This window comes from Herpailurus yagouaroundi, unplaced genomic scaffold (assembly GCF_014898765.1).
Source record: "Herpailurus yagouaroundi ecotype Mexico unplaced genomic scaffold, PumYag 67493, whole genome shotgun sequence".
In the NCBI taxonomy this organism is placed as follows: domain Eukaryota; kingdom Metazoa; phylum Chordata; class Mammalia; order Carnivora; family Felidae; genus Herpailurus; species Herpailurus yagouaroundi.
The window spans coordinates 2051734-2072091 of record NW_024420301.1 but is presented as its reverse complement, the minus strand read 5'-3'; the positions used below and the strand labels follow the sequence as shown (position 1 = coordinate 2072091).

Genomic DNA, 20358 nt, shown 5'->3' with positions numbered 1-20358 from the left:
TTTCAATCATATTTCAATAAAACTGGGGTGCCAGGGGAAGCAAAGAGGCAAAAAGAATTCTCCTTAGAACTGAAGCTTTTTGTTTGGTTGGGAGGGTTTCCCATTTCTTCCCTTGTATTGCAGACTATCTGGGTCCAATGTGAAATAGTCAAGAGATCATGGAAAGTCGCCTTTGCACATTCACAGATATTCATAACCTAGATACTTTCTGTGGATGAAAAATTACAGGTGGGTGTTTAGAAAGTTTAATATATTAATTAATTGTGTCAATTAACTGACTAGGTTCTCTGAAATATAACTCTGATATTTTGTATCTCCTTACATCATCTGCTATGCCAAAGAATGAAGCTTCGATCAGATTGGAAGATATTTTTTCAAAGTTCCCCATTATATTTCCACCCTGTGTCTCAGCTTATTATTAAGATTATTAGGTACCATCTTTGTTGTGTATGAAATATTCAAGAGTACAATATAAAACATAATGCATATGTATTCACAAATGAGTTATTATCTATGGATCATAAATGCAAAACAGTTGAGCAAATTAATGCTTTACATAAATATATTTTTATAAAATGGACCATTACATTCCCCCTGTTCGTGCTGCCTCTCTTTGTGTATCTTATTATGAAATATGACCCTTTATGTGGTTTAGGGAATTTTCCCCTGCCTTTGCAGTCCAGCCTCTTAAGTTCCATTTGTGTTAAATGTGAAATATCTGAGAATATAATATAAAACACATTCACAATCTAGCTGGTATCAAAGGTTGTGAAGATACAAGGTTTTTTTAAATAGCTTGGCAAATTAACTCATTATACTGAGTGGATATATTTTCTTAAATTCATGTTTGGATTTTGTTTTCAATTCTCTATTTCCACTCCTTGTACTTTTATCTTGCCTTCTTCATCTTTATATCTCCATCTCTCTGACTTGTCTTTTTTCTCACTCTCTCTTATTTTCTTCTCAGTTACCTAGGCTACATGTCTAGACAGCTAATATATACAATGACAGTAATAAAAATATTATTCTAACAAATAGTCAAATTTATAGGAATGGAAAAATAAGATCATACATCCAAATCCTCCACTTAGGAAATTAGTGCAATAATTCTACAAAGGAGAAATAATAGAATTGGTGCTGAAATAGGGAATGGTGTGAACACAGATTTTGAGGAATTTTATTCATTTATTTGAATCTGGAGCACAGAGGAGGAGCCCTCTTCTTAGAATTACAGGCATACCTCATTTTATTTAGTTGGTTGTATTTTTCTTTGTTTTATTAAAGTATAGTTGCCATACAACTATATCAAGTGTATCAAGTGTACAACAGAGTAATCTGACAATTCTGTACATTATACAATGTTCAGCACAATAAATGTAGTTACCATCTGTCACCATACAAAGTTATTACAATATTATTAACTATATTCCCTATGTTGTGGCTTTCATCTTCATGATGAGCATTTATAACTGCAAGTTTGTACCTCTTTTTAAAAAATATATATTTTATTGTCAAGTTGGCTAACATACATTGTATACAGTGTGCTCTTGGCTTCAGGAGTAGATTCCCATGATTCATCACTCACATACAACACCCAGTGATCATCCCAACAAGTGCCCTCCTCAATGGCCATCTCCCATTTTCCACTCCCTTGCACCTACCCCCATCAACCCTCAGTTTGTTCTCTGTATTCGAGAGTCTTTTATGTTTTGCCCCTTCCAGTCCCCCATGGTATTCTCTTAAGTTTCTCAAATTTCACATATGAGTGAAAACATGATATCTGTCTTCTCTGACTTATTTCACTTAGTGTAATACCCTCCAGTTCCATCCACGTTGTTGCAAATGGCAAGATTTCATTCTTTTTCATTGCTGAGTAATATTCCACTTCTACATCTTCTTTATCCATTCATCAGTTGATGGACATTTGGGCTTTTTCCATAATTTGGCTATTGTTGATAGTGCTTTTATAAACATTGGAGTACATGTGCCCCTATAAATCAGCACTCCCGTATCCTTTGGATAAATTCATAGTAGTACTATTGCTGGGTCATAGGGTAATTCTATTTTTAATTTTTTGAGGAACCTCCACACTGTTTTCCAGAGTGGCTGCACCAGTCTACATTGCCACTGACAGTGCAAGAGCATTCCCAAGTTTGTACCTCTTAATTTCCTTCATCTATTTTGCCCATCCCCCACCCCTCCCCTCTGGAAATCCCTAGTTTGTTCCCTGTATTTATGAGTCTATTTCTGTTTTCTGTTCCTTTGTTTTTAGATCCCACATATATGTGGAATCATATAGTATTTGTCTTTTTCTGACTTGCTTCACCTAGCATAGTACCCTCTAGCTCTACTCATATTGTTTCAAATGGCAGTGCTTCATTGTTTTTATGGCTGAGTAGTATTCCATTAAATAAACACACACACACACCATCTTCTTTATCCATTCATCTATCTGTGGACACTTAGTTTGCTTCCATATCTTGGCTATTGTAAATAATGCTACAATGAACATAGAGGTGCATATGTCTTTTGTAATTAGTGTTTTTGTTTTGAGTAAATGCCTCAATACTGTGTCTTTTACAAATTGAATTTTTGTGGAAACCCTATGTCAAACAAATCTATAGTGCCAATTTTCCACAAGCATTTGCTAACTTTGTGTCTCTGTGTTACATTTTGGTAAATCGTGCAATATTTCAATTTTTCTTTATTATTATATTATGGTAATCTGTGATCAGTGATTACGACTTGCTGAAAGCTTAGATTATCACTTTTGGACAATAAAATATTTTTAAAATAAGGTATATACATTTTCTTACACATAATGCTTTTGCACATTCAATAAACTACAGTATAGTATAAACATAACTTTTATATGCACTGAGAAAACAAAAATTCACTTTACTCACTTTATTGCAATATTTGCTTTATTTTTCTGGTCTGAAACTGAATTGGCAGTATCTCTGAGGTATGCCTGTACCTCATACTGAGGACTCAGAGCATTCAGAGAGAAAGCTACTCATATAAAATATCCATGGAGTATGGGTCTTTCTCTGGTCACCTTTCAATTAATATTCTGGACCTCACATGGAGGAGCATATTCAGAATTCAGAAAAGAATGCCCATAATTTATAATCACATGAAAATAATACACATATATGTGAGAGAATAGTATTAATATGGTTCCTAAATCAAAGGGCATCAAAGGGTGTACAGTAGAAAGTCTCCCTCCCATAGATGCCCCCAAACCACCATCTCATTTTTCCTCCCTTCAAGTACTACAATTAATAGCCTTCCAGGAACATTATCCATATACCAGTATATATCCCTAACTGTTCAGTGTTCTATGCTTTGCTTTTTTTTTACTCAACAATATATCCTACAGATATTCCCACTAAATGATACATCAAGAATTTCCTCATTCCTTCTTATAGCTGCATAGTATTGAATTGTGTGAATGAATCTAATACATTAAATCACCTCTTTACTGATGTGCATTGTATCATGTTTTCAAAAGTAATTTGAGATGTAATATAATTATGTTTATAATGACTCTATTTTCAAATAAAGTCACTGAGGTCTTGGGAGTCAGGATTTCAACATATCTTTTGAGAAGACATAATTCAATCCATAACATCTGCATTGCCAATAGTGAAGGGAAAATGATATGCTAATACACTAATACTTGGAGCATGAACTATTTAACCTTTTAAAGTGGTAATTTGTCAATATGTATTAAAGCTCTAAGAGTGTGTCTACTTTCTGAAACAGTAATCTCAATATTCTGTCTATCCTAGGCAGATGAATACACAGGGACAAAATGTGACATAGAAAATGAAAGTCTTCACAGTGTTGTTTGTAGCATTAAAACAAAGAAAAATACCAAATAACCAGTTAAATGGATTATTATAAACATGTAAGGCTATTAAAATGAAGAAATTATTTTATGGAGTTTCATGATGAAATGCTAAAGTTCCCAGTGATAACAACACTTATAATATCATTGTCAAGAATCTGTGGCCTTGGAGGGGTGATTTTTAATTTTCTTTTTAAATTTAAAGAGTACCTAAATCGCATAATTAATATCTATTATAATTGTTTAAATATTTATTTAACTATTTATAACTAACAAGAAGTAACAAGTGTTGGCAAGGATGTGGACGAAGGGAACCTTAGTGCACTTTGGCTGGTGGGATATAAAGTGGTACAGCCACTACAGAAAATAGTATGGAGGTTCCTCAAGAAATTAAAAATATAACTACATATGGTCCAGCAATGCCAATTCTGAATATTTATCCAAGAAAATTAAAATACTAACTCAAAGATCAATGTACCCCCATGTTAATTGCAGCATTTTTATAATAGTCAAGATGATGTAGAAACAAACTAAGTGTCCATCAGTGGATGAATGGATAAAGAAAATCTATACACACATACAAATATATATACACATACATATATATGCATTTGTACAGTGGCAGTGGAATATTATGCAGCCATAAAAAGAAGGAAATCTTGCTATTTGCAACAACATGGATGGACCTTGAGGGAATTATGCTAAATGAAATAAGTCAGATAGAGAAATACCAATATTGTATGATCTCACATATATATGGAATCTAAAAAGAAAAAGAAGAAACAAGGAAACAAACCAAGTTCATAGATACACAAAACATATCGGTGGTTGCCAGGGACATGGGAGGGGCAGTGGGTAAAATGGGTGAAGGTGGTCAAAAAGTACAAACTTCCAGTTATAAAATAAATAAGTCATGGGTATGTACTGTACAGCATGGTGACTATGGTTAATAATACTGTGTTGCATATTTGAAAGTTGCTGAGAGTAGATCTTAAAAGTTGTCAAGAAAAAAAATTGTAAGTATATATGTTGACAGATGGTAACCAGATTTACTGTGATAATCATATTGTGATATATGAAAATATTGAATCATTATGTTGTATACCTGAAACTAATATACTGTTATGTCAATTATATCTCAATGAAAATATTACTAATTTTTGTGAATATTTTATTTGGATTTTGTACATTCAGTGACAAGAAAATATGCTTATAATATAAAATTAAATTAAAAACAATATCAATAGTATAGCTCCATTTATGTAAAAACATGTGAAGGTAACCTTCTTAAAGGTTGTATACCAAAATGTACAATAAAAAACAGTCAATGGTGGAATTAAAGAATATTTTAATTTCCATATTTTACTGTGTATTGTATTTTTCCTGTCATGAATGCACATTGCCTGTGAGATTAAGACTAAATAAACAGTGGTTTAACCAAATGAAATGGGAGTTGGTGCTGCTTGGATAGCTAAATGATGAATCTCAAAAGTTGATACCATGTGAGCAGTGCTGAGGAAGGACTGGGAAGTAAGGAGAGCCAATGGATGCAACAGGGAATTTTCTTTCTTCAGAGGTAGACATCCTGGGGGAGGTGTCTTGGGCCTCTAGGGTCCCTCTGGGCTTCTCTGAGCAGAGCCATACTGCCCGTGGGCACATACATGACCTCCTCCAGGATCCTGGGTCCTCTGTGGACACAGCTCAGGTGGGAGGGAGAACAGACATGTTTTTTGGGTATGCTATCACAGAAGGGAAGTCCTAATAGCAGCTGCCAGGGCTACACAATGCAGATGCACCTGGGAGCAAGACAATGGCTTCTGCTCAAAAACATTAAGAGGCACCATAGGACAGAAGGAATTCAGTGTGCACATGTGCACCTGTGGGTGCTGAAGGCCGCACTCCTTCCCTCTGGAGAGAGAAGAACCACTGTCCAGGTCTGGAATATCACCACCCCCCCAACACACATGCCACCAAGCCCAGCTGAATTGCCCTTGGCCCCACCTTTCCATAGGGCCCTAGGAAGGGGGTTTCAAGCACCCTAACAAGGCCTGTGCCCAGTCCAGGGGTCAGGGCATGTAAACGTAGCAGCAGGTCTGCAACTAGTAGGTGGTATTTATATTAAGATCCAGATTCAGTGAGAGCAAGCCATGTTGGGGAGGTTGGGCAACTGGCCCCAGACCACATTCCAATGCTTCCACATAGGAGGCACAGCCAGAATCTGAGCCCCAGGAGCATAGTATCCCTGCACAGTAGTAGACCTGTGAAGGCATAGAGTGCTCCTTGGAGCAAAGTAATGAGGTGCAGGTGGCCTGGGGACACCCCCCCTCTGACACTTGTACAGTTTCTCCAAAACTGGGCATTTTGCTCCAGCAGCTAACTTACACCTGCTGGAGCAGGAAGACTCTTCGATCCGGGCCAGCTACATACATGGTGCCTTGCCAGCTTCCCAGCCTAGTCCAGCCACGACCAACACCATGGGCCAAACTCCAGAATTCTCTCAGAGGAGAGCAGCCTACATCTTTGTGGCCCTATACTCTCTATACCCTACATTTATTACTCTGAACCAGTTGCAGCCTCTCCAACATGTCATATTTTCAAATCGATACCTCGGTATTGCCTTTCACTGTAATAGCCTTTCCCCACACCAAATTCCAAATCTCTAAATCCTGTCTCAAAAAGATATTTCAAATTCTTCTTTATTTAGATACCTTTCCCTGGTCCTGGAGTGGAGGGAAAACAGGGCACAGACAAGATGATATACTGTAACATCACAAGGAGAGGGAACAATGGCCAGATAATGAAATAAAATGACAAAATTACCCTAATCCATTTATAATTGTGGATTCAGATCTTTCACCAAGACAAGTATTCCTGCCCTTGGTAGCAAAAAATATTATTAGCTATGTGAGCCCCCCAACTATACTCCATTATGCCAAATACCTTAAGCTTAGCTCAGATTCAAGGTGCCTTCTTCCTTAGGCCCCGGGAACTTGTCAGTTTCCAAATAGGATTCAAGGCTACAAAACAAGTCTCTAGGTGCCATTTATTAATACCCAAGGATTTAGCTATTAAGAGGACCTGACAAGGTTTGCCAGACAGACTTGTTTTTGAGATGGGCGACTCACTTAAAAAAATAATTCCAGGGGTGCCTGGGTGGCGCAGTCGGTTAAGCGTCCGACTTCAGCCAGGTCACGATCTCGCAGTCCGTGAATTCGAGCCCCGCGTCAGGCTCTGGGCTGACGGCTCAGAGCCTGGAGCCTGTTTCCGATTCTGTGTCTCCCTCTCTCTCTGCCCCTCCCCCGTTCATGCTCTGTCTCTCTCTGTCCCAAAAATAAATAAACGTTGAAAAAAAAATTAAAAAAAATAATAATTCCATGGCTCATCCTTAGACTTCTTGGCTGTGTACCTGGTTTCTCCTGGGTTATTAATTTGTCACCTCAGCATTGGAAGAGTTGAACAATTGTCTTCATGAAGCCTTTAGGATCAAAGTTCAGTTTTCCCACCATCATGGTTTCCCTTTGCCTTCTCTTCTACCACAGTCTAGCCCTAATGCTTTGACTTTCTAACCCACTCACCAAGAGACAGGAGGGCATCACAATTAAAAGCATTGTTCTGGGATCCAATCTACCTGAGTTCAGATCTTGGCTCTATTACATAATGTGACATGGGACAAATTACTGAATATTTCTATGCCTCAGTTTCCTTATGATAATAGTACCTACATCACAAGACTGTTTTGAGGATTGCATGTTATTACAAGGACTTACAATAGCGACTGGTATGTGATACATATTACAAAAATGCTTATTAAATAAAATAAATAAATACCTGTACTAGACCGGATTATCTCTGTCCCAACAACATGGCCCAGCAGGTCGTACTGATTCAAGCGGGAGCCATCCTGTGCTACTTCCACAGATTTGTTCTTCCCAAGAGTCCACGAATAAACCACTTCAGCTGTTGTATAGGCATCTAAGGCAGAAAAGGGTCAAGAAGAAGTTGAAGGGAAAGGAAAATAATTATCTTTAATACTAAACTTGCATGAGATTTATACATCCATCTAGTAAACACTCATTGAATGACTACTATAGTTTATGCTGGGTACACAGAAGTGAACCCAAAGTGGTCTGTTCTTTCAATAACTCACCATCTTCTGGACTGACAATAAATTGTTAAACTTTTCCTTCTCTTGGAGGGTCAACAGTAGAGGCAAGGGGAGGAGTAGCTAAAATATTATCTAATGTAGATGTCAAAAATTCAAATGCCTGCAGGAGCTACAGGGGTATCTTACAGAAGTAAATCAGGCTATTTGGGTGATGGGCATTGAGGAGGGCACTTGGGATGAGCAATGGGTGTTGTATGTAAACCAATTTGACAATAAATTATATTCTTTAAAAAGCCTGTCAGAAATATAATAAAGCTTTTTAAAATGATTATGGGGTGAGCATATGAGATAAGGTAAAAAATCATCGTAGGAATATTTTAAATTAAAAACATGAAAACTTCCAAATTAAAAATAGCCATAATTAATTATTACAATTTTATTTTTTATTATTTTTTAATGTTTATTTTTGAGAGAGACAGTGAGAGAGAGAGAGAGCATGAACAGGGGAGGGGCAGAGAGAGAGGGAGAAACAGAATCTAAAACAGGCTCCAGGCTCTGAGCTGTCAGCACAGAGCCTGATGTGGGGCTTAAACCCATGAACCGCCAGATCATGACCTGAGCTGAAGTCGGATGTATAACTGACTGAGCCACCCAGGTACCCTATTGTAATTTTCTTTTAAAAACTATTACCATTTTGATTTCAAACAGAAACCTGCTTCCTTTTCTTCTGCACCAAGATGTTAATGTCAGATTTTGTATTTGGAATTCCCACATTGAGTATGGAATTTAGTATGGATTAGTTTTAACAGAGGTGTGGGCAAGAGAAATGGTGAGAGACTAAAGAGTGAGGTTATTTAGTTTAAGTCAGTATCTTAAAGGAAAAGAGTTGCTCTCTTTCCAGACACAGATTTACTCTTTGTACAGTGGGTTTAATTTTGGGGGCAAGCACCTTGCCCTAACTTAGGCACCTAGGCTCATAAAGAGAAACTGAAACATACTGTTCATCCATTTTGCCCAACTTTTGAGCTGTTGTTCAAGTCAGTTCGAGGTCTCCAGCTCCTGGTAGCAGCTGCTGTCTCTATAATATGCTCTATTTAAGCCTTTTTACCACAAAGCAAATAATTCCTAGTGAATCTACCAATGAACAAACATAAATTTGTCTCTATAAAACTTTGGAGCATTGGATATACATTTCATAAATCTGACATTAACACTTAAATGTACTAATTGTGGTCTGCTTATATTATACTTAGGAATTTTTTCAATATACCCAAGTAAAGCATTTTCTGATTTGCTTGTAATGGGCAAAAGCCAAAAATTTCTTCATTCACATCAAAATTCTCAATGTAATCATGAAAAAATACACATAACTCTACAGTATTTTTTATATCTGTTCTCTCATAAGCTACAAAAGAAAATGCCACAAGAAATCCAACTTTCCACATAATATGCTCTGTATATGGCCTCAGTCATTTATTCAGCACCGAAGAAAATACTTCTAGTTCAACATATAATTCTTCTGCAATAGACATTCTTATAAATTTGGCATGTATAAAATATTTTGGTACCTGGGAATGTTTGTTGCTCAATGTATTAATTGCATTTCCCAGCAGCAACACTTAGTGTAAGCATTCAAACACAAAACCTGTTGAAATTTCAGTCTATGTTTTAAGGTTAATTAAGATTTCTTTGTACATCTTTTTTATATATCAGTTATAATTCTCTATACCAAATTGCATGATGTTAATACCTGAAGTTGTATTTCTTCAGCAAAGGCATACTTTGTATGCATAGTAAAGATGTAGAAACATTCATGTCTAGTTTTTTTTTTTTTTTTTTTACTTTTTGAGAGTGAGAGAGCAAGTGGGGGAGGGACAAAAGGAGAGAGAAAGAGAGGGAGGGAGACTTAAGCAGGCTCCATCTCCATGGTCAACATGGAGCCTGATGCGGGGTTCAATCTCACCACTATGAGATCATGACCTGAGCTGAAATCAAAAGTTGGGCACTTAACTGACTGACCCACCCAGGCACCCCAAAATATTCTTCATTTCTATAAGGAAATGCAAACTCCCCTACATGTTTTGAAACCAGTCCTCTCAGTCTTTTTTCCTTATGTTTTGACAGCTACAGGTATAAGAACTATGTCACATTCCTTTTAATTCTACTAGCAGCTCTCAATTCTACTATATGTAAAAATGCAAGTGAGTTGATTAATGGCAACTAACATTGGACCCTTTTTCAGGAAGAGAGTAAAAAGTGATAGAGATTTGGGGGAATGGCAAGCATATGCCCATTAACAAGAACAACCACTACTCAGCCGATTGTGGCCATGTGAGAGTTTGAGACCAATGTCACATCTTCTGACTTCATAAAATAATAAAAAAATCTTGGGATTTATGTGACATCTCCCAAATTTCAAATCATTGCAAATAACTTTAAAAGTTATGGGGCACCTAGGTGGCTCAGTTGGTTAAGCATCTGACTTTGGCTCAGGTCATGATCTCACAGTCCGTGAGTTCATGCCCCGTGTCGGGCTCTATGCTGACAGCTCAGAGCCTGGGTCCTGCTTCGGGTTCTGTGTCTCCCTCTCTCCCTGCCCCTCCTCCGCTCACAATCTTTCTCTCTCTCTCTCTCTCTCTCTCTCAAAAATAAATAAACATTAATTTTTTAAAAAGTTATAAACACTATATGGATCAAACAAATTAAATTTTCAAGCTACCAATTTGCAACCTCTGGTCTAGAGATCTCCTATAAATGGCTATGGTCTTTTGTGATTCAGTCTTGGAAACAAAGCATCTTCTGATGCCTATGGGTATCTAGGGTTCCCAACTTGAATTATAGATCTTTAAACTATTATCACCAAGAAGAAAGGGAAATCCTCTCCTTAGGATTCTTCTCATTTCCTTATTTAAAATTTATAAGACTATTAAGTGAAGACTATCACAAGGCCCTATCTTTCCATTTTCCCCAGTGCCTTCCATCTGTAGTATATATGCTTGGGGTTCCACTACTCCTAAGCAGAGAATCACCTGTATATTTATTCTTATCTTTGCTGTTCAGGTGGTTGTAACTCTTTATGTTTATAGGACAGTGCAATCAGTGTTCTGCCCAATATACTCAAGAGTTTGACAATGTAAAGACTAGACCAGGTCTGTTCAGGGAAAGAGTAGGGGATAGAGATATTTTCCACCCCTAAGAAAGAAAAGGGATTTCTTGGTGGATCTCTTAACTTCAGCTGAGTACTTTGAGCGGACAATCCTGAATACTAGCCCTAAAAATCCTAGCAGTTCTAGTACAGATGTGACAATAAAACATGCTGCTATCCATACCTTAGAAATGTCACCGGGCCCAGAATGTCAACTTGTTTTAAGCAAAATGTAATAGTTTCATTTCTTTGGCAATAATATACAGGAACAGAGGGATTTATAGGGAAAAAATTATCTTCTATGATGGAGGTCAAAGCAGGAAAGGCATGAACTAATAAAGGAAGAGATGAAAGAATGAGAAATAAATTCAAAAAATAAATTGAAAACTACTTGATTATTCACAGCCTAACCCTGTAATGGTAAACAAAAGTTAAAGGAACCCATGGTGGTGGTGGTGGGGTTGGGTGTGGGGATGGCACCATTGCTTCTGCTCAGAGTGGACTTTTAGGGAAGGATTCATAAAGTAGATAATGCTTAGAAGATGAGACCACCTTTAAAGGGTGAAATGACATTCATATCAAAAGAACAACACAGCAAAGGCAAAAAGCATACAGGAACATCAGTGTTAAGGGAATTAATGGTACCCCTCGATTTAGACGCTAGAGAGAAGCTGAGGTAATATTTGTCCTAATTGCCCACACTAAGAAATGAGGGTTTTAATTGTGGATGTGCCTCAAGTAGAGAATGACATAGCAAAATGTATGCTTATGAAAGAATGCCCTTGCTGCAGTATGGATAACTAGGTGGAAATAATGAAACTAAAGCTAAAACATCAGGTAAAGGCCTTCACAAATTTTGGCGTAAGTGACCCTTAGGGCATAACAGATGGTAATTAAGTTTAATTGAGTGAGATAGAGGCGATTTCAGAGGTAGAACAGATTATAACTGATAGCTTTTCATGAAGGTTAAGAAAGGAAAGGAGGACATTTAAGGAAGGATTCTACATGACTCTAAGATAGTAGCTTTTGCAAGTTGTAGATAATGACGAAATTCATTCACCTAGTGAGGAACAGAACTCTTCCCCTTTAGGTCTTCTCTTTCTTCTCTCCTTCCTCCATGCCCCTTGGGCTCCTTTAACCTCTCAGCTTCTCTCCCATACCTTTCTTTTCTATCCTTATTTCTCAGTTCCAATAATTCTATTTTCATGGAGGAGCAGGGGTAGAGTGTGTGTGTTGGAGGTGAATGCTGCAGAAAGGATATCTACCACAATATTGGAACTATTACACCCCCAGAATGGCCCCCTCAACATATTGTATAGGCTATGATGACACAAACATTTCATTCTCTCTTTCTGTTATTTGAGCCTTGGTATGTGTTAGGCTCCAGGAAAATGGGAAATAAAAAACAATCCTGCCACAATGGCACCAAGAGAAAGCATTCCCTTTGAACTTATCTTGTCAGAGACTGATTGCATGCTTGACTGATCAGTCAACAAATATTATGTTATTATATTAGACATATAAGGCACAGAGCTGGGGAGGGGTTTCATTAGATACAGTGATCAGAGAAGACCTCTTTGGGGGAGTGGTTTTTAACCTGAAACCTAAAAAATGAGAAAGAGCCAGAGCTTGATGGGGAATATTTTAGGCCAAGAAAACAAGTACAAAGGCTTCTAAGTAGGAAAGATCTGCACTGTTCTATGAACTAGCAGAAGGGCAATGTAAAGGAGAGAGCAATATAAGATGAAGTTGAAGAAGTATGTAACAATCAGAATACAGAATCTAAATAAACCAAGAAAGGGAACACAAAAGGTTTTAGAGAAAAATTAATCAGTCAGTTTGGGCATATTGAGTAAAAATATAAGGATTCTGATGAACATAACAACTACAGCCTAAGGTTGGTATATATGAGACCAAATGGAAACAGACATTGTATAGGTTTATAACTAAAACAAATACTTAAATTCTCAGGACTTCAAATTATCTGAAATGGTAGGACAAGTTATAGCTACTACTTACTGGACAAATTTTAGATTTCTAGCATGGGGGATATGTGTTTCTGCATCTATTGTGGTGATCATGTGGTTTTTGTCCTCTATTCTACTAATATGGTGTATTACATTGAATTTTGGATATTAAGCCAACTTTATATTCTTAGGATGAATCGCACTTAAACATAGTGTACAATCCATTTATAAGTTGCTTCATTCACTTTGCTAGTATTTTGTTGAAGATTTTATTATTTATACTCATAATAAATATTTTCCTTTTCTTGTGATTTTTTTTTAAATAAGAGTAATAATGACCTGATTTAAGAAGTAAAGAAATGTTACCTCTTCTTCTATATTTTGCAAAACTTTGTGAAGACTTAGTAATAATTCTTCTTTAAATATTTGGTATATTTCAATGGTGAGGCCATTTAGCCCTGTTTTTTGTTTGTTTCTTTTGTGTTTTGTTTTGTGTGTGGGGGGGGGAAGTTATATTACTAATGTAATGTCTTTGTTATGAGTTCAAAAACAATTTCTATTTCTTCTTTAGTCAGTTTCAATAATTTGTATATTTCTAGTAATTTCTCCATTTCATCTCAGCTGTCTAATTTGTTGGCATACAGTTGCTCATAGTATTCCTGTATGATCCTGTTTATTTCTGTAAGGTCAGTAATAATTTCCTTTCTTTAAAATTTTAGTAATTTAATTCTTCTTCTTTTTTTGGCTTGGTCAGTCTAGCTAAAGGTTTACCAGTTTTGTTGATCTTCTCAAAGAACCAACTTTTAGATTCTTTGATTCTCTTAAATGTTTTTTCTATTATCTATTTCATTTAATTGCCCTCCAACATTTATTATTTTCTTCCTTCTACTTGTTTTGGGTTTAGTTTGCTCTTCTTTTTTCTAGTTTCTTAAAGTAGAAAGACAGATTATTACTTTCTTCTTTTTAATATATACTTTACAGTTATACATTTCCCTCTGAACATTGCTTTAGCTGATGCATTCCATAAATTTTGGTATATGGTACATAATTTTCATTTATTTCAACTATTTTCTAATATCCCTTGTGATGTTTTCTTTGACCCATTCTTTATTAAGGAGTACACTATTTAGGAGTGCATATGTCAGCACATTTGTGAATTTCTCAAATTCTCTGGTTTTTCATTTCTAATTTCATTCAATTGAACACACTTTGTATGGTTTTAATACTTTTAAACTTATTGAGTATTGTTTTATGGTCTAATATGGTCTAACATATGGTCTACCCCAGATAAATGTCCCATGTGCTCTTAAGAGTAATGTGTATTTTGATGTTGTTTGGTACAGTATAAATGTTAGATCTAGTCAGTTTATAATTTTGTTCAAGTCTTTTACTTCTATGTTGATGTTTTCTCTAGTGATCTGTTGAAAGTGTAGTAGTGAAATCTTTAGCTATTATTATTATGTATTTCTCCTTTCAGTTCTTTCAATTTTGCTTCATGTATTTTGGGGTTCTGTGGTTAAATACATATATCTTTACAATCATTATATCTTCCTGATGGATTGACCTTTCTGTTATTTCAAAATCTTCAAGGCTTCTACAGAATGTGGAAGAAATGGATGGCAATAGGACTCCCTGATTTTACTGAGAATAAGTACTTCTCTTGAATAATACTACTTATATTGGCTGTGAACCTTTGGAGAGAGTTTGGAGAAAGTTTATTTTGAAAAATTTTTACAATGTTCTGATTGGTTTTATGGAAGAGATTGTCAGAAGACCTTACTCTACCGTTCCAGAATTGTTCCTCATTAGAGATATTTTTCCCATTGTATTTTTTCCATTATTTAAATTCCAGTATAGTTAACATAGAGTGTTACATTAGTTTCAGGTGTACGATATAGTGATTCAGTAATTCCATACATCACCCGGTGCTCATCACAAATGCACTCCTTAATCCCTATCTCCTTTTTCACCCATCCCTCACCCTTACTTCCCCCCCTGGTAACCACCACTTTGTTCTCATTAGAGATTATTTTAAGACTAATTTCCACTGCCCACTTAATTTAAGAATTTAAATTACTCTTTTCTTCTTGATGCACTCTCTTTGGATTCCAGGATAATATGTTCCAATAAGATTCCTAATACTTTACCTGTCTTCTCCTCCATATTTACTGTGTTATTCTCTTCTCTGTAGTCTTTAAATGTTATAGTGACTGAAGATACAGCTCTTGATACTTTTATCTACGTACAGTCATTTCCTTAGTGATATCCTCCAGCCTATGGCTTTAAATGATACCTAAATTAGATCTCCAGTCATCTTTTCTGAACACCAGACTTATATTCCATATAATCAGCATCCAGAAGCACTATTTGTGTCCCTGTTTAAGCACAGCCTGCACCATGGGTAACCACTATCCTGACTATTGTTTCTATGTGGGAATTCCTTCCTGGAATTTATTAGAAAATTTATATACTTTCTGAATATCAAATACTGATAAAAATAGTTGAAATGAGCAAAATAGAAAAAGTAATATAATTCTCCTGTAAGAATTAAAGCTTAACAATGGACATACAGATATTACTGACTTGAAGGAATCTACTAATGTCAAGTTAAAAGCAAGAGCAGGAAATGCTGGCACATTGAGTAAAAGATTATGAAAATTCCACATATCAGTACAGGAGTATATGTTGATCTTATCAGTTGATTTTGCTTATTGTATATATATGTTTGTGGCCCTGTATTCTGGTAGTGGTGAGTCTTTCTTACAAATTATACATTAATAAGTCTATATTATATGCATAGCATAAAATATACAAACTCTGTGGGTGTGATTTCAAGAATAAGTTTGAGAAGCAAAGTAAACCCTTAAACTGGTAATTTTGACTTTTGATTCTGTGTAGTGCTGCTTACCTTGCTAAGAAATAAAGAAAATCTTGTTATTCAAACAGTATATAATAAGATTCGCTGGTATTTTCCAGATTTTGACTATCTTTTATACACTACTGGTCTTTGCTACTACTTCTAAACTTACATTTCTTATTTATTCAAAAAAAATTTGGATATTCATACTAATGACTAAGGAACATAAAGAAGGTTGGAAATATTTTATGAATAACATTTAATGTGTAAGATTTTTAGGAATTCCAACTCCTATTCCTGAATCCCATAGTTTAATATGTTAGAAGTTTGGGTATATTATCAATAGCAATGTTAGATAAAATATTAAGGACTTCTTAATTTTTTTTTACTGTTTATTCATTTTCTGAGAGACAGATGGAGAAAGAGTGTGAGTTGAGGGGCAGAGAAAAAGACACAGAATCCAAAGCAGGCTCCAGCTCTGAGCTGTTAGCACAGAGCCCAAGCGGGGCTTGAACCCACAAAAACTGGGAGATCATGACCTGAACTGAAGATGGAGGCCCAACCGACTGAGACACCCAGGTGCCCCATATATTAAGGACTTCTAATACCACAGATTAATTCTGCCTGATATTGTATGTGATATAAATGGAATCGTGCACTATAATACATTTATGTGTCCGGCTTTTGCTCAGAATTAAATCTGTAACTTCATCCATGTTGTTGACTGTAATATATCTGTCATTGTACAGTATTTTATTGTGTGAATATATCATAGATTTTGTATCTGTTCTGATAGATATTAGACTAGTTTTCAGTTTGGAGCAACTAAAATAGCTCTGCTATGAACAATCATTGTATGCTTTTTGGTAGATATAAATACTGATTTATGTTTAAAAATATACTCAGGACTAGAAATGCCAGGTTCTATGATATGTATATGTTTAGTACTAGTAGAAACCACCAATTTCCCAAAACTTTTGTACAAATTTACATTCCTCTTAACAGTGCATGAGAGTATAGTTGTGTTCCATATCCTCACCAACATTTGGGATTAAGGAAGAAAAGTTGAAATTCCTAAAAAATTTATACACTATATGTTATTCATAAAACATTTACAACCTTCTTTTTTTCATTTTAGTTATTCTAGTGGGTGTAGAATGGTATCCTCTGGATTTTAATTTGTATTTCCCTGATGACTAATATAGTGGATCATTTTATATGTGTGTGTGATTGGGAAAGTGTTCTACAAGGTGCCTATTCAACACTTTTTTTTCTATTGAGGTTTCTGACTACAAAACAGATGAACATAATGGAGGAGAAACAAAAATAATATGAAAACAGGGAGGGGGACAAAACAGAAGAGACTCATAAATATGGAGAACAAACTGAGGGTTACTGGAGGGGTTGTGGGAGGGGGGATGGGCTAAATGGGTAAGGGGCACTAAGGAATCTACTCCTGAAATCATTGTTGCACTATACGCTAATTTGGATGTAAATTTAAAAAAATAAAAAATAAAACAAGTTAAAAAATAAAAAAAATAATTATGGATTTGAGTCATTTGTCATGTATATGCAATACACATATTTTCTCTCACCTTGTGACTGGCCTTTTTACCATTGTCTTTTGATAGACAGAATGTATTAATTTTTAATATATTCTAATTCATCCTCTTTTACCTTTGTGATCAGCGATATTTTATGTCCCATTTAAGTAATCTCTACTTCTTCAAAGATCATGAAAATATTCTATTTTCTTCTAAAAAAATTATTGTTTTACCTTTCACCTTTTCACATTATATCTACATTCCATCTGAAATTTATTTTTGTGCATGATGAGAGATAAAAGTCAAGATTTCTTTCTCTCTCTTTCCTTACTTCCCTCCCTATCAGCCTCCCTTTCCTTCTCCCTTTCTTTCTGCTTTTGGACTTCTGTTATGTCCCATTAGTCTATTTGTCTATCATTCCAATAATAATACCTACAGCTTTAGAATATACAGGTAGTTTTAAAATTTTAAATCTGGTATTAGATTTGATTTGATTGTAAGTTCTCTAGCTTTATTCTTCTTCTTCAAGATTGCCTAGCTATTTTTTACACTTTTACATTTCTATATAAATTTTAGAATCAGTGTTTTCTTTGTATTTGTCCTCCTTAGTGCATACCAACTTCTTGAATGTTTAGATTGATAACTTTAAAAATGTTTGGCCTGAATGTAATTATTACTTTTGCTCCTTTCTCTCCATTTTTCTTCCGCAAAATTACACATTACAACGTATTTTACTGTGTCCCATGTTTCTTACTCTTTTCTGTATTTTTGTGTCCCTGTGCTTCAGTTTTGCTATTTTCTGTTTATCCATTTTTAAATTCTCCAATCCTGTCTTCTGCTTGTTAAATCTATCCATTGAATTCTGAATTTTGCATATGTACTTTTCCATAAGTAATTTCTAATCTGTTCTTCTTTATAGATTCCAATTTTCTGCTGAAATTCTGTTTTGTCTCTTTTATCTCTTATATTCATCTTTTCTCCTTTTCCTCGAACATATTAACCATAGTTTTTGTTTTTTAGCATAGTTTTTAAAAGTCCTTGTCTACAAACTCTGATATCTGGGTCACCTGTTGACCTATTCTATATTCCCCCTCCCCCTTTACTTATTTTTTGTTTTGTTTTAAAATCTTGGTTTTAGGTCATATAGTCCTGTCTATTGGTATGCCTAATGATTTTTTTTATTGAATTCCAGACACTATATAATAAAATTGTTTAGTTTTCAGATGATGTTAACTTATACCAGAGAGGCTTCATTTTTTCCTTTTCTAAGCAGATAGTTTAGGATAAATATTACCTTAATCCTATAAGAGACTGAGTTGGGTTATAGTTTTGGTTAAACTTGATGTATGTCCCTGCTGTTCCCTTGTAACTAGGACATAGCTTCTCTGGGGTTGTAAACTGATAGCCTAGCATGCCTTCTTTTTTATAGCATTGGGAGACTGTAGGAAAGCCAGCTTTACATTTCAGAGGTTTTCATATTTTTATTTGGCCTTATGATTTATGCATATTCAAAAAGTCAGCAATTGTATTGACAGGGACATCGGCCAAGAATTTGAGACCTTCTAGATCTCTATTTTTATCACTTTAGCTCTGTGTGCCAATTAAACAATTGCTTTTTTTTCCCTATCATCTAGCATCAGCCCTATGCCTAGGGCCAAACATGAATTCTAAGCTTCAATCAATGGCTAGAATAGACAGGTACCATAAAGAATGAATAAGCTGCAGGTCACAAATTCATTTATGAGAGGTTCTACCTTTTCTCCAGAATTTTTGTCTTTCAATCCTCATTGCTTCTACAGTTCTAGGTTTTCTAGTTATTCATGAGCCATTATTATTTATCATCTGAATTATTACAATAACCTTTTAACTGGATTTCCTTCTTCTATTCTTCCCAACTTATATTTTAACAGAGTATCCACAATTATTAAAACATAAGTCAGATAATATAATCATTTTGTTCAAAATATCCCAATTACTCTTCATTTTCTCTCAGTAAAATTCAATGCCCTTTAATGTCCTAAAAGACTCTAGATGATCTGTCTTCTTCTTTGATCTCATACTCTCCTAGTGCTTTCCCCTTTACTGTATCTATATACTATACTGAACACTTCAATCTTCCTTGAAGAAGTCAGATACTTTTCTGACTCAGGGTCTTATCCCTGGTTGTTCTCTCTACCTAGAGCACAGTTTCCTCTAATATCTGCACTGTTAATGCTTTTACCTTCTTAAAATCTCTGCTCACTTTTTCAGAGGCCTATGCTGAATCCCTACTTTAAATTTCAGTGGCAACACCTATCTTCCACCTAGACATGACTAATTCCCCTTATTCTGCAAAAATTTTAGGTCTTCCCATGGTTATTTTCAATTTACAACATACGTTATACTTTACTTTTTAATCCATTTTTTATTTTATCTTCCACCATCACTCTCTCCTCTATAAAATACGCTCCACAAAGACAGGGTCTTTGCTTTATTCATGGATGTTTTCCAAACTCTTACAATAGAGCCTGGCACAAAAGAGACAATCTATAAGTATTTGACAATGATTGAAAAAATATGTCACATGTAATTACTTGGGTCTTCTCAAATGCTCTTTCTACTTTAAAATACAGAGTTAAATTTAATTTAGACACAATCAACACAGACCTTGATATATTGCTCAGATGACTCCCTATATGAAACTTACTCTGAAATTCTTAGAATTACACTCACTCAAATTCTATTCAATTTTAATTTTTCTAATTTATTTAAAAATGGGCTATGTATCTACTCATTTCTCTTTCAGATTTGCAGTTACTGGTAAAGGCAATACTCTGTAAAAATGAGAAAATCTCCAGATTTTCTTTCTCTCTTTCTATCTACCATTTACTGTACAGAATTAGATAGA

The 20358-nt window shown here is 35.3% G+C and overlaps 1 protein-coding gene across 1 annotated transcript in view; it reads right to left on the bottom strand.

Moving 5' to 3' along the window:
- Window positions 1–20358, bottom strand: part of GABRA3 (gamma-aminobutyric acid type A receptor subunit alpha3) — a 354827-nt gene that overhangs the window by 50849 nt on the left and 283620 nt on the right. The window contains exons 7-8 of the mRNA XM_040467471.1: window positions 7682–7825; window positions 6460–6519 (exon numbers count right to left, since the gene is read on the bottom strand). Coding sequence (XP_040323405.1) covers window positions 6460–6519; window positions 7682–7825 — 204 coding nt within the window. The remainder of the gene's footprint in view (window positions 1–6459; window positions 6520–7681; window positions 7826–20358) is intronic.